The sequence below is a fragment of the Sugiyamaella lignohabitans genome, chromosome C (assembly GCF_001640025.1).
Source record: "Sugiyamaella lignohabitans strain CBS 10342 chromosome C, complete sequence".
In the NCBI taxonomy this organism is placed as follows: Eukaryota; Fungi; Ascomycota; class Dipodascomycetes; order Dipodascales; family Trichomonascaceae; genus Sugiyamaella; species Sugiyamaella lignohabitans.
Window position 1 is genome coordinate 931,448 of NC_031671.1, and position 17,498 is coordinate 948,945.

At 41.9% G+C, this 17,498-nt stretch overlaps 6 protein-coding genes across 6 annotated transcripts; 5 read left to right on the top strand and 1 right to left on the bottom strand.

Annotated features, from left to right (window-relative positions):
- Positions 1-194: 194 nt before the first annotated feature.
- Positions 195-1,172, top strand: APN1 (DNA-(apurinic or apyrimidinic site) lyase APN1; the record flags this gene model as incomplete). Its single annotated transcript, XM_018881053.1, has 1 exon — positions 195-1,172. The coding sequence occupies one exon, from the start codon at positions 195-197 to the stop codon at positions 1,170-1,172; it is 978 nt and encodes a 325-aa protein (XP_018733681.1).
- A 940-nt stretch (positions 1,173-2,112) lies between these two features.
- AWJ20_4007 (arrestin (or S-antigen), N-terminal domain protein) lies at positions 2,113-3,555 on the top strand (the record flags this gene model as incomplete). The annotated part of the gene is made up of 1 exon (XM_018881054.1): positions 2,113-3,555. The coding sequence occupies one exon, from the start codon at positions 2,113-2,115 to the stop codon at positions 3,553-3,555; it is 1,443 nt and encodes a 480-aa protein (XP_018733682.1).
- Positions 3,556-6,520: 2,965 nt separating this feature from the next.
- On the top strand, positions 6,521-8,104 carry AWJ20_4008 (uncharacterized protein; the record flags this gene model as incomplete). Its single annotated transcript, XM_018881055.1, has 1 exon — positions 6,521-8,104. One exon carries the CDS (start codon positions 6,521-6,523, stop codon positions 8,102-8,104), a length of 1,584 nt encoding a protein of 527 aa, XP_018733683.1.
- Positions 8,105-8,614: 510 nt separating this feature from the next.
- On the top strand, positions 8,615-9,508 carry YPR1 (trifunctional aldehyde reductase/carbonyl reductase (NADPH)/glucose 1-dehydrogenase (NADP(+)) YPR1; the record flags this gene model as incomplete). Its single annotated transcript, XM_018881056.1, has 1 exon — positions 8,615-9,508. One exon carries the CDS (start codon positions 8,615-8,617, stop codon positions 9,506-9,508), a length of 894 nt encoding a protein of 297 aa, XP_018733684.1.
- A 588-nt stretch (positions 9,509-10,096) lies between these two features.
- On the top strand, positions 10,097-12,403 carry AWJ20_4010 (uncharacterized protein; the record flags this gene model as incomplete). Its single annotated transcript, XM_018881058.1, has 1 exon — positions 10,097-12,403. One exon carries the CDS (start codon positions 10,097-10,099, stop codon positions 12,401-12,403), a length of 2,307 nt encoding a protein of 768 aa, XP_018733685.1.
- Positions 12,404-15,269: 2,866 nt separating this feature from the next.
- Positions 15,270-17,060, bottom strand: RFA1 (replication factor A subunit protein RFA1; the record flags this gene model as incomplete). Its single annotated transcript, XM_018881059.1, has 1 exon — positions 15,270-17,060. One exon carries the CDS (start codon positions 17,058-17,060, stop codon positions 15,270-15,272), a length of 1,791 nt encoding a protein of 596 aa, XP_018733686.1.
- Positions 17,061-17,498: the final 438 nt, after the last annotated feature.

Sequence of the window (17,498 nt, forward strand, 5' to 3'; positions counted from 1 at the left end):
ATGAAGAGAATGTGGTTACAGAATTCATCAGTAATTGTAAGGACAGTTCGTTTGACACGAGAAAATCTGTTCTGCCCCATGGATCATACTTGATTAACTTGGCGAATCCGGACCCTGAGAAGCTACAGAAATCTAAAGATGCTCTATTGGACGATCTAAAACGTTGTGAACAGTTGGGGATTGGTCTGTATAACATGCATCCTGGTTCAACTTTGGGATCGGATAAGCCATCGGCAATAAAGCAAATTGGCGACTCTATTAACGAAATGCATGGGAAGACTGAGTTTGTAAAAATAGTCCTAGAGAACATGACTGGCCAAGACAGGATTGTCGGATCTAATATTGCGGACCTGAGAGATATAATTACCTACGTTAAGAACAAAGAGCGAGTTGGCGTTTGCATAGATACTTGCCACAGCTTCTGTGCTGGCTATGACTTGCGCACTGAAAATACATTCAATAAATTCTGGGATTTATTCGACAAAACTGTTGGTTATAAGTATTTGAGCGGGATCCATCTAAATGATTCCAAATTTCCCTTTGATAGCAAACGAGATGTTCATTATAACATTGGGTTGGGATTCTTAGGATTAGAGGCGTTTAGGCTGATAATGAACAAGGAAGAACTGCAAAACATACCGCTAATTTTGGAAACTCCAATCGAGCATGAAGATGGCAAAACTCCGGATGATGATCCTCGAGCAGATGAGATTGCTTTGCTTCGATGGCTAGTAGGTAAGGAAAAGGACGACAAGGAAGTCTTGGATAAATCCATACAACTACAGAAGTTGGGTGCAAAGGTTAGAGAGAAGAACTTATTGGTCGTTGATAAAAAGAAACCCATTTCCTCTAAAAAGCCTGTAAAAAATGACGGTACAATTACATTTGCAAAAGCTAAAAAGGTCAAAACTGAAGTGCAAGAAAGAAACCTCGAAAACCAAGAAACAGCATTGGAATCCGAACTGGAACTAAAAGATGAACAAGCTACCATTGTCAAGGCAGAGGCTAAAGATGGTCCAGATCCTGAAGTTGATCAAACGGATGTTGCAGCTATAGGTGCAGCATCGGTTCCCGAGCTGTCGGTTGATGATAATAAGCTAACCTCGCGGAAACGGGCTACTCGCGTCTCTACGAGTACTAGGAAAACTAAAGTACGCAAGCCATCGGCATAACTGATGATCTCGGAGCGGTATTTCCGTTGCATTGAATGTCAAGCAGCGGAGATACAGATGGGGAAATTCAACGCGAAGAATGGCCGAAAAGTATACTCCATTTGAGGGATGATTCAAAACTGACAATTGAAAATAAAAAGGGAATTCATAATAATATCGACGGCTGTTTGGTGTGACCACTTGTTAATGTTTATAAATATTTATAACAATTCTCAGTATTCATAAGCTTTTCGGACCCAATTTTTCTACGAGTTGATTGCTTGTTCTTAAAACAGATCGCCATGAATGCTACTTCATGTAAGTTCTACCCCTAAAAATTATTAATCAACCGATAGATTGTGCTCATTATGTGAACAACCATGCATAATCAAATCAAATCCACTGATTTGCTCGTCGATCACGACATTGCACCGTTAGTCAGCCTTTTAAGATAGAGGCTAGCCGAACCGGCTCATGCTAAATAGTGGGCTGGCAAAACTATACAGCGGGAAAGCCACTACCGTAGCGTGTGTCGAAGAGTCCGTTGCATTGATTGATAGGTACGTAAAATTGCTCTGCCATCGGCTTTGTTGGGTTCTGAGAATCCCGTTAGTCCCACTTATTAGCTTAATGGCTAATTTAATTGGCACTGGTGACCTAGTGATCTGGAGTGACGGAAACGCGCATTTCAGGCTAAAATTTAATGTCTGATGACTCTACAGCTGTGGGAGAGCGGCAGTCGGCGGTAATAGATCTCCGGAATATTTAATGCATTGCATATATTCTTATCTGCCTGCACATCGAGCTTAACTACAACAAATTCGATTCACATGAAATATCGGACCGGACACTTCGTATATATACTGGACCATCATGCCGTTTTCTCAATTATAAAGTAGACTATATATAGCTGGTGAATGGCGTCAAACGCAGTTATAAGTAAATAAATCTTGTGTCGAGAATGACGTATCTACATCGACCACAAGCCCCCCCTTACATAGAAACAGACCAAACGGTCCTAGCAGATGATGACAATAGCTTCGACGCCTCTCATAACCTTCCTGAATATACATCTACGACCACATGTGAGATTACAACCAATCCTCAAAGATCCATTTACGATGAGGTGTTACGTGTTTCAATTGACACCGAAGTCGTAGCATCGAGGCGAAACATTTTCGATGTTGGCGACGTGTTGACTGGGTCAGTTACTGTTGCCCCTATCAAAAACATGGAGTTCTATCTTCTTTTGGTGGACTTGGTAGGTACAGAAATGTCAATCCGTGGTAAAGGATATGCAGAAACTCGGTATACCCGTGTTTTTTCTTTAGCCCGATATACTTTGTCTCAGCGGACATTCTCTGGAGTCATGGAACAGGGGTCAAAATACAAATTCACATATTCTATGATTATTCCTGACAAAATACCTCACGAGCGTTGTGTCTGTGGTAATAACCAACATAGCCAAGTACCCCCTTCAATTGGTCGTCCTTTCGAGCTTACCACACCATGTGGTGGCGAGCATCTTGTCTCTGAGCAATTCGGCAGAATCTTATACCAAGTACGTGCTAAATTAGTCAAGCCTGAAACCCTCTGGAAAAGCTCCGCTCCAGAATTTTGGTCTGAAGGCCGTAAGTATCTTGTGATCAGACCCAGCTACCCACCTCCCATGCTTGAGCAATTATGCGACGTTAATGGTAAACCGCTGCGCCTGCCTGTATATATGTCCTCCAAGTCTTTAAAGAAAGGTCTCGTTCGAAAAACAGATATCGGTAAGATTGAACTCCGAACATCAGAAGCTCTCGACGTATATCTAGGCGTCCCCCATACAAACGTCCTGAATCTGGAGGTGTTATACACACCTTCGCCAAATCTTTCAGGGGTTTTTCCGCCGCCTGTTGAGATTGAGAATGTCTCATATCAAGTGGATTCTCTGGCATTCTCTTCTACTCAGTCTATGGTCACGTACCCGTCCCATGAAAGTGTAATAATGAAGACCGACCCGTGCACAATTCTGTCGAAACATACTCTCCTTCGTCAGAAGCTTACAATTTCCAAGCCAGCTTGGACTGTCAGTACCCCAAAAGACCCCTCTGAACCAAGGAGTTACTTGACAAAACTAACGTTGCCGTTTACGTTTCCTGTTTACCACAGCAGGGTGGTTGACACATATTTTTCTTGCTTGACCTCACGCCAATACGAGTTAATAGTTTCCGTTGGCTTTGGTCACTCAATAGGTAGTCATCGTCTTACTGTTCCTGTACTGGTTTCCAGTGCCAAGGATGTGACTCTTTCTGTTGCTCCTTCTTTCAGCAGCATCGACACCACGTCTAATTTATCTACATACACCGATCTTTCAATTCCGTCTTACCAGGAAACTTTCGACACGGTAGACAGCTCTTGAAAAGATTTGTATTTAGTTCAATTATTACAGAGCCCTCCTATGATAATGGACTTTGTCTAATTCTTTAATAATACTTAAAATATAACCTGGTCAGCCATCTTAATCATTTATTAAAAAAGAAAAATTGCCAGTTTTTCCTTCCTACATAAGCTAGGACTGTCGGGGAATAAATAATAACAGAAGATGTCCCAGCATAGAGCTATGGAACGTGTCGATTCTCTTCCACCTGAACTGGATCAATCAAGCATAGCCAGCGATGATTCTACGAACAGATGCGATTCAGTGATGATAAATAGCTGTGGTAGTCAAAAAAAGAGCACTTACTGTCATATGGCTGAATTTTGATGATGATGTTCGGATGACTCAGCATCTCTTTGATATACTCTTCAGCTTAGACAGGTGCTGTCTTATTTTTTATCTTACTCAGTTAGCCAACACACTCCAACAACAATATTTCAATCTCATAAATATATCTAAACTACCCATAGATTTTATATTCTTTTCTCGGAATATCTCGCCATAGTTCAGAAAAATAACAAGTGACTCACATTTTAATTAAGGCATATCGCTGGAAGGTTCAAACCTCCCATCCCTCGGCGGTTTTCTAAGCCGAGCCTTACTACCAGTCTACTATTATGGGTACTGCATTGGAGATTTTCAAATAACTAGTGTGCCTTCGGGTGAAGTAGATGTAAGAAAATTAATAAGTAGAACCAGAAACAAGCTTTTTAACATCCTGAACACGCCTATTTTCCTGCAACGTTTCCAATATCGGAGTATATAATCCAAAAGTTAACCTGAATAATACCCTCACTGGCAGTTGATCTGTTTGTTTGATTCTGATCTAAGTGAACGATGGGTCTGCATACGTGAATGGCAGTATGACTCTTCACGGAGCATGTAACTGAGATTCGGGTTTCAACCTCCGCTATCTTCAAACCTCCCCTAAGATTTGCAAAGAAAGTAGAAGCATCAGATTCAACAGCTCAATTCAATTTAATTAAAACTAGCAGGATTATAGGGGGAAATAAATAGTATGTTACAGTTAATGGACTCCGTTGAGTATGAGCGGTCGCTACATATTAACAGAGCATAATTGAAATGGAGCCTGCTTGCTAGTCAACATAGCCTCGGCTATTAACCATTGTTCCTTCGATAACCGACAACTTTAGTATTAGTTGCATCTACTGATCTCTATCAGCGGAAACCGGTGACCATGGCGGACCCCGAACAGTTGCAGATTGCGGAGTACAATGGCAGCAATGGACTAGTGGAACTCCGCTGCTACTATTAGAACACAATGTTAAGTCTATATTATTTTTATATTGAAACTTGGTTTATACCCGTCAAGACCGTTAACTACCACTTCGCTGACCGTACAGTCCATACTTGAAAAACTGACTCACTACTCCTTGTCAGGCTTGCATATTGCACAATTGCATCAAACCTTGGCATATATTGCTTACGAAGAATGTTATACCCGTGTGAATTAATCTTCAATAGTCCAAATAATAATATCATGGCAGTAAGCTGCTATAAAACCAAATATTTGTTACTATGCATCACGAGTTAGAAGACTCACACTAGATTACAAATCTATAATTCCGAGATCGCAGCTAGATCAATTCATGCTTTTAAACGGTGAAGATCATCAGTGATAACGAAGATCAGTTGTTTTAACTCGCCTGCTCTTAACATTTGCTGTATGATCGCTAATGGAAAGATAACTTTATTTTCACTAAATAAAAACTTATTTCCAGAAGTATTACTAAACAAACGACCCTTTTACTGGGGGACAGAAGCGAAAAACAATGGCCATAAGATAGTTGTCAATTGTTAGGATATGTTAATTGCACCAGGGTTTATCGTGGTTTCAATGAGCTGGAAATGTCTCTCACCATGGCAACGCTACCGCCACTATTCGCCACAGTCAAACAGGCACAAGGTACATCAGCTAAAAATTGATCGCTTTTGCTATATATTTAGTTATCGGGGTCCTTTGTAGGACAATATGCTGTGACGGGTGGGCAAGCCCGAACCGGTTAATAAAATAACGCTAGTAATGAATGATGTACCTATGATGAGTTGCCCATTTAACACAGGTGGCAGATGAAGTATGGGCATGCAGCAGATCAGGTATTAGTTACGTAACCTGATATGCTAGACCCCGCAAAAAATCTATCGTACTTCTTAGTCATAGCCGATTTTGCGTTAGCATATGCGTTTGACGACACTAACTACCTCTGAGTATAGAGTCTGAGTCACGCTCCTCACAGTGAACTGAAACATGAGCTTTAGGTAAATGTAAACGATCTTCGCTAGGATACTGATAGAAGGGATAGGAACTTTGGCAGAAGCTCCCTCTACCATACCAGTCACAATAAGAAATGGTGGAGCAAGTGTGTGTATTTACCACTAGATAGCTATGAAATAAACCTCGCAGGACTGGAAACAGCTTGAACGGACCCGAGTCAGATGGCTGTTCTTGGCTGCAAATCATAATTTTTTTGCCGAACAAGTCAAGCAATATAGCGTAGATTCATAACAAAACAGACAACTACCATGGCCCTTATTGATGTTGATGAGAACCTTTGTATTGTCGTGGCGTCTCCCATTACGAGGTCTTAATAGGTGTAATTCACAGTATCCTTGCATCTCTTAAACTACGTGATTCAGATTGTCTTGAACTACTCAGAATTTTTGTCTGTGGTTACTTTTTCTGACGCACTTCGAATCACGTTCATTTCTTTTTCCAAAGCTGAACACCTGCAATCGACATTTAACCTTTTTCGACATATCTCAAGTCGACAAGGTGTATTCGGCTATACCAGACTGATGATGGTCGTAATAAACTTGACCTAGTATATATAGATCCGGATGCCCCTCCTATCCGTTGCTGATATCAATTTTTTTACGATTGACATCCTTCTATTTTACCTATTTACTATTTTTTATTATTGTTGAAATGACTATACGACCTCTAGACCAATTGACTGAAGACCCCCCTTCGTATATTGAACCAACCCAGCCATTACTAGAAATCACAGATCAAGATGACCCTATATCTTCTGCGACCACGGATTTGCCGCGATATATAAGTGGAACAACTTGCGAGATAGCTCCTTGTAATACTACAAGTATATATGAGCCAGTTGTGGGAGTGGGAATCGATCCAAGTCCAACCAGACGGGACCCATTGTCGTTGGATCTAGGTGATGTGATTACAGGAAAAGTTGTCATTACACCTCGTAAAAGCATGGATTTTTCGATTCTGTTAGTTGATTTAGTAGGAGAGGAGATTTCATTACGTGATAGAGGTTATTCAGAATCACACCATAAGCGGGTTTTCACAGTGGCTAGATATGAAATACCTCACCAGCACATTTCAGGACCATTGGAAGAAGGGTTTGTCTATACGTTCACATACTCATTGGTAGTTCCTGAGAGGTTGCCTCGTGAGTTCTGTCCTTGTGGTACTGGTAATCCTATCCATTCGCAGTTACCACCATCATATGGATTGCCATTGGAAAACTATACTCCCCGAAACCATGAAGAAAACGAAGAGTGTGCACGAGTTTTGTATAGGGTGCGTGCCCGACTGTACAAAAATCTCCGCAATTCACGTGAAGAAACTCTTAAAATTTGGGCTCAAGGTCACAAAACTGTTTCCATCCGTTCATCGCTATATCCACCGCTTGTTCTTGAAGAATTAAAAGATAGTAACGGTAACATCTTACGACTTCCAGTTTATAGTACAAGTAAACAGCTCAGCCATGGTTTGATAAGAAAAGTGGCAATAGGAACGGTAGAGCTGAAAACATCGGAACCGCTTAATATTTATTTGAACAACCCATCAACAAAGCTAGTGTCTCTAGATGTCATCTATACACCGCCAAGTGATCAAAAATCGACATCACCTCTGGAAATTCATCATGTTTCGTACAAAGTAAATGCATTAACATTTGCCTCTATCGAGGCTATGGCTGAAATACCATCTCGACAGTCTGTCATGAGCAATAAAAAGTCGCCTGTTTATATGTCTAAGGACAATATATTACGCCAAAACCTAACGATATGCAAACCACTATGGAGATTGAACGAGAATAACGATAGTAAAACGAAAGGGAATAGCTATGTTACCACTCTAAAACTTCCATTCTCATTCCCAGTGACCAATAAGAAGGTTGTCAGCACATATTTTTCGTGCCTCACCTCCAGACAATATGAACTAACTGTGACGGTGAACTTCGGATCATCCATAGGTAGCCACAGTATTACGATACCAGTTCTAGTGACAAATTACAAGTCTCGAGAATCCTCGGTGGCTTCTGTATACAGCGTTGAAGATATATCCCCACTACGGTCAGATGCATCATCCTACTTCAGTTACTCCATCCCAACATATCAAGAGTCTGTAGGGTCATCTACTGCAAGTTCCACCGGAGCTATAACTCCACCAACTCCTGGTCATAATTTCACTTGGGGAGGAGGGGCGAGAAGAATAGCCCGAACCTGTGAACAGGCTGCTATGATTATAGCATCTATATAGATGTAGCCTTGTAGTTGAATAGGTGATGAATATGCCTTGATCTAGGATTCAAACATATCAAAATAAAATACGATAAAATATACAGTGTCTACATGCGAACATGATATCGATTTTGCCTTAGAAAGAGCTAGATAGGCTGAGAAATTAGAGCTAATATTTAGTGGAGCACCAACCGCACATACACAAATTATATTAATATGGTGTCAGATTTAATGACACCATACTCCCAATCTTAAAATCAAAGGCCTATTTCAAGACATTCCAGCGAATATTGTCATTATCTTTCAATCGATAAGTCGAAGTAAATATCGTGGGGATGATAGTTAGAGAATATGAGACTCACGTGATTCTTAGCCTTTTAACAGAACCGGCTAATTACCCCATAGATGGTGCATATTCCAGCTATCTGCAGCATTGCTCTTCAATATACCCGAGCTATATGTAAAGGTGTGTAATCGTACGCAGATTCTAGACTCAACTACTATAGTACACTGGAGATACAACTAAACAATGGCTCCTACTCTCAACAAGCAAACAGTTACTCTAAACGATGGAAGTAAGCTTCCAGTTGTCGGCTATGGCACCTATGCTGTCACTGACGAGACCAATGGTTACGATGCTTTGTTGGAGGCCTTGAAGAAAGGATACAGACACATTGACACGGCCTTTATTTACAACAACGAAGAAGTCGTTGGAAAGGCTGTCAAAGACAGTGGAATTCCTAGAGATGAAATCTTTATTGTTACCAAGATTTGGAACAATGACCACCAGGACCCCGCTCATGCCCTTGAGAGAAGTCTTAGATTAATGGAACTGGACTATGTTGACTTGCTATTGATCCACTGGCCTGTTCCTCAAAAGGCAGAAGGTGGTGAGACTGTTGTAGACAAAGAATGGAGTCACGTTAAAACTTGGCAATTGTTACAAGAACTCCCTCGGGAAAAGGTGAGATCAATTGGTGTTTCTAACTATGACACTGTACTTCTTGAAGAGCTACTCAACGCTCCCAGCACCAAGGTTCTTCCCTCAGTTAACCAGGTTGAATTACATCCTTATCTTCCGCAAGATAAACTTCGCGACTATTGCCAAAAAAAGAAAATTGTTCTTGAAGCCTATTGCCCATTGGGTTCAGGAGCTAAGTTACTAGAAAATCCTCTTCTCAAAGAATTGGCTGAAAAGTATGAAGCCACTCCCGCTCAAATTGCGTTGTCCTGGGGTATTTCTCGCGGATACGTAGTATTGACCAAAAGCTCTACTCCTTCAAGAATAGAGTCCAATATTCAGACCGTCGAGCTCTCTCCTGAGGACATCACTAAGATTACTAATCTTTCTAAAACCCATCCTCATCGTATCGTAGTTCCTACTTGGGCCAAGGGTGTCACTTTTCACGATGATGACTTTTAAGTTAATATATAGTGTTCGGCTCTTATATAATAGATCTATACTTATGGAATATAAAGCCTCAAATATTCCTGATAAGATTAGATTGCATGTTAGATTGCATGTGTCACGTGCCAAAGCCGAGAGGAAAATGAGTTAGTTACGCGAATGACAAACCATGAGGCTGAGCGGTGACCACGCTCAGACCGGCGTCACCAGCATTCCAGAGGCAAGCACTCTCCCAGCGGCCTACTATGACCCTGACCAATTTGAAAACTGAGCGTAGTTGGTTTTGTGAGTGGTTATTATTTAAGACTCATGCGGAGTCCGGCGATCGCGCCAGTGTTGAAAATACGAGATGCATATCATATCGCTACACTCAGATAAGGCTGCACCCCAGTTCCTCATGGGGCATGAAACATGTGGCTTAGCACATTTTAACAAATTGGCAAGATCCGGTGATGCAAGTGTCAACAGTGCTGCAGCTTTGAGGGGAGAGTCTAATCGGTTCACAATAGTATAAATATTAGAGACAAGCACCTGCCGGCACTAGAACTTAGTTGACACATCATTTCGTTGCAAAGTTGTATTGACATAAAAACAAATTCGAACATGAGTACTGACGAAGGATTGCCTCCCTACCAGGTGGTGGACGAGAGACAAGCTTGGTCTACCAATAATGACAATGTACCAGCTAGTACAAATGCTGTTGATGGTGGTGTTACTGAGGATAAACCTGTATCATTGAATCTTACAGAAAATACCAGTGGCGGCCTCCCTACACCCGATCAATGTATTGCCCATTTGGCTCTATTAGAAGCGTTTTACATGCTTCGTTTTGATATTGCCAATCGGGATGGTTTGTTTGGAATATCCAATTCTATGGCGGAGAAGTTCACGGGTGATGAGAAGACACGAGCAATGGCTAGCCTTTGCGAGAAGAGATGGGCTACTTATTTGGTTCGTGCTGAAGAGCGGTTCAGTAAATGGTGGGCCACCCTTCCAAGAGAAAGCCCTATGCCTACCCAATCAGAAATAATAGCTAACCCAACGGTGTTCTCATATATACCGATAACGGGGACCAAGATTCCATTCACAAGGGATAATCTGCCTCCAGCAGACGTTTTAATGGTTTGGCATTCGTATATGTTGAATCCACGCAATTACTTGCAAGATTGCATTCGCCAGGGAATGAGAGATGTTTGGAGGACTGGTATGCCTTGGAAAGCGCTATACAGTTGCATATCAGGTGATTCGGTCTATAAGTCCAGTGACGGGGCTAAGAACAACTTTAAAAATCTCACTGGATGCGAATGGGATAATCTCGATGACCCACCTGTGAAAACACTCCAGTGCCCTAACTGCAAGGTTGATATACAAGTTCCATGGACGTCAGGTAGCTTGGGTGATGATTTATCTAAACCTTTCGAAAACTCTAGAGGCTATGGAGACAAAAATTTTGCCGTTCAATGCTATTCCTGCTCGTTATATATCAATCACCCATTTCTAAGACTACAGAAGTTTCGAACTGACTTCCTATTGTTGGCTACGAAGGATGTGCCAATGCCTGGGACATTGCTCACAAGAGATGGATATCCCGTCTCTAGCCGGCCTCCAAGCGAGTCGCATCAAAGCTATTTCTTTATCAACCGCCTACTCATGTTCCAGATGAATTCATTTGATCAAATATGTGACCCTGCTATTACGTTAAAAGAGCAGAGACAAGGCGACCTTCAATTTGAAATGAGTTCTGTACGAAAGTTGCTGGAAATGTGTCTGGTGAGAAGAGATATAGTTAGGAAAGTTAACAGCGGGGTAGTTAACACACAAAAAGGTCTTATTAATGGGAAGATCGCAGTTCGACGGATGATGGCCTGTTACTGGGAAAATAGCTCACCATTTTCCATTGATCTAGTCGGCGCGATGACCCGCCAGGGAACGTTTATAGAGAAAATGCATAATATAGACTGGCTACATTCACCAACAGTCTCATCGACAATGAAATATGCACTAATAAAGTATAGTAGGTTCATGGATATCATTGCCACCAATCCCTCACGTGTAGCAGTACCAACATTAGATGTGGATCTTGCATGGCATACCCACCAACTGTCGCCTTCCGACTACTATCATTATTCAGATAAAACAACGCACAAATTCATTGATCACGATGATAAGATAGAAGAGTCTAAGCTGTCAGATGCTTATGAGTGGACGTGTAAGACATATCAGAGATTGTATAAGGAGCCATACTCAAGCTGCATGTGCTGGTATTGTGAAGCGATTCGAGAGACTAACCGATCCATCTTACACTCGCGGTCTGATGCAAAGGTTGATGAAAAGCTTTTCAACCACAGCGATATATCTGCTGATCCGAATAAGAACCCTCACATATCCGCGCATAACGCTGTCCAGACCATGGTTGTCGACACAGTAAAGAGAGCTCATTTACGGCGCAAAGAGCAGAAGATGAAGCAACTAGAAAAAGCTTATATGCTGGCACAAAAACGAGCCAAGAAGAAGGGACGTAACCTTCCAGATAGAAACTACGACCCTTATTATTCATCTTATTGGGGCTGGGGGTATCCCATAATCTTCCCTCTAGGATATGCACCATTTTTCGGCTACCCACTTGGTGGCGAATATCTTTATCCTTCAAATCCTGCTTGTATGTCTGCTGATCCTGGGGCTGTTGGTAACTGCTGTAATGGTACATGCGGAGGCAATGTTGCTCAAGGAGGATGTGCTGGTATGACCGGAGCCTGTGCCGGTGGGACAGTTGGTGCATGTGCTGGAGGGGGAGGAGTAGGAGGAGCCTGTGGAGGTGGATTAGGAGGTTGCGGTGGAGGAGGAGGAGGAGGAGGAGGATGTGGAGGAGGAGGTGGTGGAGGTTGTGGAGGGGGTGGAGGAAGTTGTTAGGTAGTTAGTATAATTTCTATACATTCTTAGAATCAAGATAATATTAATGACATTTTTTTGACCTCCATTTCCAAGTTCCCATGCAGACAAATGAAGCATAACAGAAAGGGTAGCACCAGCATACAATTAGTTATGTGCCAGCAAGGGCATAACTTTGATGCTAATGTTGTTGTTACGAAGCTTGGTTAGGAGAGCCAGATCACCCACTAATCGCCACCCTACAGCTTCGTAAATAAGATATCGCATAGATTAGTTTTTGGCATAAGTTTATAATTACAGATGTATTGCTGGTTTTAACACTGTGCTCCGATTGAATTTTGCAGCATAAGATAAATGTACAACTCATACTCCTGAGAAGCTAAGCCACAATAAGATTGAGTTGAATGATACGAGTTATGCGTCAATATCAAGCTTAATTGGCGCAAAACGGACAACAAGAATGACATGACCGTATCAATTGGATTTTATGGATTTTCTTCATGATGGAAGTTATGATTCAGTTCTAGAAAGCATAACTTCCTTCTCAGTTATTATAAATAACGGGCTTTATCCATCGTCTTGGTTATTCTTTTCCATCAAGGAACAACAGCCCGCTTGTATTACATCGAGTTTGGTTCCCAATTATTACCCATTGTCGATCACGATTAGATTTGTCTCTTTATCTTGGAAGTTTTCTTCTGCTATGCACACCATCACTTCTGCACGCATGGCAGGGCCAATTGTCCCTCTGACTCTTCTCCCAATTGTGCCTGATGTTTCTAATCACCCACTCTCTCCTGTAACATCAAAACCAGGATTTCGAGAAGTCCTATTTTCCAAACTAAAAGTTTGGCACGGTTGTCGCACGTCGTCGAAGAATACGCTCAGACAAAGATTTATCGGCATGTCCAATTTGCCCATCCCAACTTCCCCTACCATAGATAATATTGCAATTGAAGCGAATGCTATTGAACTAGCCACCAACTTGTGCTCAAGTATTCCCGAGGGAGTCGATGGTCATGCATTCACTACCCTCCAGTCCAATAAGGAATTTGCTTCCCTATCTGAGGTGAATGTCTCCACGTTACCAGAGACTGAGATTGAAGGTGCAGGCCAGACTCTTGGTATGCCCACAATACGTGAAGAAACAAAGGTGTCGAGGGATATGCCATCTGAGACTACTGAAATCGAACCCACCGGAAACACATTTTCTAGACCTAAGACCTCCGAACTTGTCGATGCCGATAATACTGAAATTACCTGTTCATCATTCAGATCTGAAACTTATCAATCTGATGAACACCCCACCGCTCCATCTGGGCCACTAAACATGCCTCTCATTATTGATAACACTGCTTCGGAAACCACTGTAACAGTACAAGGAAATGAAACCTCTGAACCTGTTTCGGATATGCCTGAAACTATCCCGGTGGCTAAGTCATCATCCGTACCCTCCACTGGAAGTACCGTTGTTTCCATGAAATCCAAAGCTTCGTCAATCAAGGGTATATCTATCATCAAGTACAAGGCTAGGAAATTTTTCTCAAGAAAATTTTCGGAACCACATGCGAATCCACCTTTAGATCTATCCCCGGATGCAGTTTTCAATTCACTGAAAAATGAAGCACCCACCAAGCAGCCAGAGAATGATGATAAAAATCTAGAAAGTTCAGAACGTATGAATGATGCCGAGCTATTAGATGATCTAGAATCTAGAAATGATGCAGATCCTTCAAATATTGGAGGCCTTGCTAATGAAGCTGGGCCTCAACATGAAGGAGAACAATTTCAATCAGCATTTTGGAGAGAAGTTCTTGGAAAAATATCCTCCGGAGTCAGATCCCACAACTCCAAGCTTAGATTATCCTTTTCAAGAAAGGTTTCGAGAAAGGCGAAGCCCATTTTTGACATCGAACAGTTCCAAGCATTAGCAGCGGAGAATGTATGCGGTACCTCGTTTGAATCTTTTAGCCAAAAGCAGTTTTCAGCTATGAGAAGGAAGCTCAATATCAAACTTCCAGAGTGGTGTGATTTTCAGGTTGAGGATAAGACCCACACCATCTATTCTTCTGACGGCAAGTTTGCACTTCACAAAATTACAGATCAAGAGGCATGTCTCATAAACAAAGTTCTTAGAAATTTCAGTCGCTATCTCAATAAGCACAAAAACAGAACATTCCTCCCGGTGGTTGTAGCGTTGTACAGAGTCGGTAGCAATTACTTTTGTCTTGAGAGTCTGGATACCAGCGAGTTTCATAGTGTTTTTAAGTTAGGGGTTCCCAGTAACGATATAATGGGCAAGTCGCGATCCGTTTATGCCAGCGACAGAATTGCTACTACTACAAGGAAAGCATTGCTTAACGATCTTAAGTTCTTGAATAAGAACGATTTATTTGGCTATACCATTGATGTCGGTGCTAGGAAGTACGTAGACAAATTAACTAACCATAAACTGAGTAATACTAACACTTTTGCAGAAACAAGCTTCACTTCAAGTTCTCTCATGTTGCTCCAGAACAAAATAAGGATGAATCAGACAGGTGCTTCAACGCTTTCAAAGAGAAGACGGAAAATCTGTTTTCAGAGGTAGTGTTTTAATCATGAAATTGCATCTTGGTTCAGAACTCGAATTATAATTTAGCGAATCAATGTGGCACCGTTAGCGTTTATCTCTCTTCTATAACATCAATTTTGAATACCCGTAATTAAATCTTATAGTTAATAGACCAGTATATCATATTGAAGTCTAGCTGATCAACCCAAGTACAACAAAAAGAAGGGAAACGGGCGAAGGCCCAACGACGGAGAGAAGCTCATAGAAAATAAACAAAAAACGAAATAGATTAAAAAATATAATATTAAAGATTGATGAATAAACTTCACAGGCCTAAATACCAAGCTGTTGAAGGAGAAGCTGAGTTTCATGAGCGTAATCAACAGGGGTACAACGGACAGCAGAGTATCTGACCGAGACCTGGTCATTATAATTATCTTTGCGGGCGCGGCAGCGTAGCACGTATTCTTTATAGAGAGCTTTTGTAATTACTTCAGTGAAACCATTGAGATCTTGTTCTTGAAGTTGATAGAGCTCCTTTGCTGACATTCCTATGACGATGTTACCAATATCGTCAAAACTTGATACCCAAATTTGGCCAGTACTGTCACTAACAATCATACTAATGATGTAGCGGTAGTTGGGTTCGGCAATAGTTATGTTGCATTTTTCACATCTCCATTCGTCGGTGGTGTCTTGGATGACCTTTTTGTTACAGTCAGCATTAGTACATGAAGGATACCACATATTTTCATTACGAATGTATGATATGGTTCCCTTAATGGTGAAATAGTCGGTCTGATCAGTCATTCCTAGCTGATCAGAAATTACTTTCTCAATCGTAGTTCTATTTTTATCGTCGCTGTTACCAGTAGAGGTGGCTCCTGACGGACCGGGTAGCTGTTCAAAAGTCTTGTCACGGCCATTTGTGCTATACCAACCTTTCAATGCGTGCGCTTCAGGCACATCAGGATCCACTGAAACAGTTGACGAGTTGAGAATGGAAATATTTCTGCCATTAAAATCGGATATTTTGGCACCCTTGATTGCAATGACGCTCTCGAGAGGGGTAGAAAAATCGACGGCAGATTTTCCCCAGAAAGTTGCCCGAATGGAATAATCTCCTTCGTCAACCAAAACCACGTCTCTCTTGTCATATGGTCTGCCAGTGTTTTTAGAGGTAATTTGCTCGGCAGGATTGATTGATTTCAACACACCGATGAAATCAACGGTACCATTGATATCAGCAGTACCAAGATCTTTGATACTGGTAAAATCGAACTTTATCTTAGGAACATCAACTTCATCAGTACACAGTTCAATTTGAGAGTCTCTATCAAAGACAAGCTCGAAATCGTTTTGAACATTAGAAAACTGTTTTTTAGCAACCTGGACACGGCACTTCGAAATATAGTAAACCTTGCCTTCTTGCAGCAGATCGTAGAACGCGTCAACTTGTTGAGAGAATCCTGTAGCACGGATCTCACCTGATTCGTCCACTAATGTCACATTGAATAGTTTACCTTCACCTCGTGCGTTGGTAAACGTACGAATATCTGATTTATTACTAACTCGAGCACGAATAGTCCACTTGTTATGATAGGGTGAAAGAATATCAATAGGAATAATAGCTGTGAAATTTCCAGGGGCAGCAGCTGGTTTCGCCTTGGGCTTAGTAACTGGTGCAGGGGCCGGTGGCGCTACAACAGGAGCTACCGGAGCAGGAGCTGGAGACATGGAATCATTAGCCTTTGCCTCAGTATTGGCTTCAAGACTAGTAGGGTGTCCAATGGGACTCTCCACACCAACAACATCCCACTCATACAGAACAAACACGATCTTACCAGTTTGCAATCTGTGAGAATCGTAGCTTTTAACCTCAATGACACTACCAACAGAAATATCCGACTGTGCACCACCCTTCTCTTCATTTAGGTTGACAATCGCTTGTGAATAGTGAACTCCATCTGAGACTGTAAGACGCATTCTGTTTTGGCTTGGTTCAGCGCCTTGAATCAGTTTGACTTTTAGTACTTGCAACTTCAGCTGAGGGAACTTGGGCACCACTTCGCTGGGGTTGCTAGTGCGCCCAAACTCGGCAAAACAGACCGTTAACTCTGTCATTTCTTGCTTGTATTAACTTTTTTTTTTTTGATTTGTTGTTTCGAGCGAATTTCCAACAGATGTGTAATCTATCAGAACGCGTCCGAACCTTTGGTGCAATATCTAATTTACCACGCGCCACCAACGCGCTACACCCTAGCCCTTAATTAATGTACGGCTGTGATTTCTTGCTCGGGGCTGAGATGCAGGGTCCACTGGGTTGTGCCAGGCTCCCTCCGGCAGCTGGGGCTGTATCCCAGATCGTGTTGTGCTCACTTCGTGAGACTCGGCCGGATGTGTATATTTGCGGTTTTTTGTTATTGCTTGTGAAAGAGGCAGGGGACTTATTATCCGAAACAACACCCGACTGGAGAGAGGAACTGTACGGGATGCAAATGCATTCCAAACAAAACACAGGCAAGGTTCTTCATATCGAAGAAAATAATCTGCAACGACCTT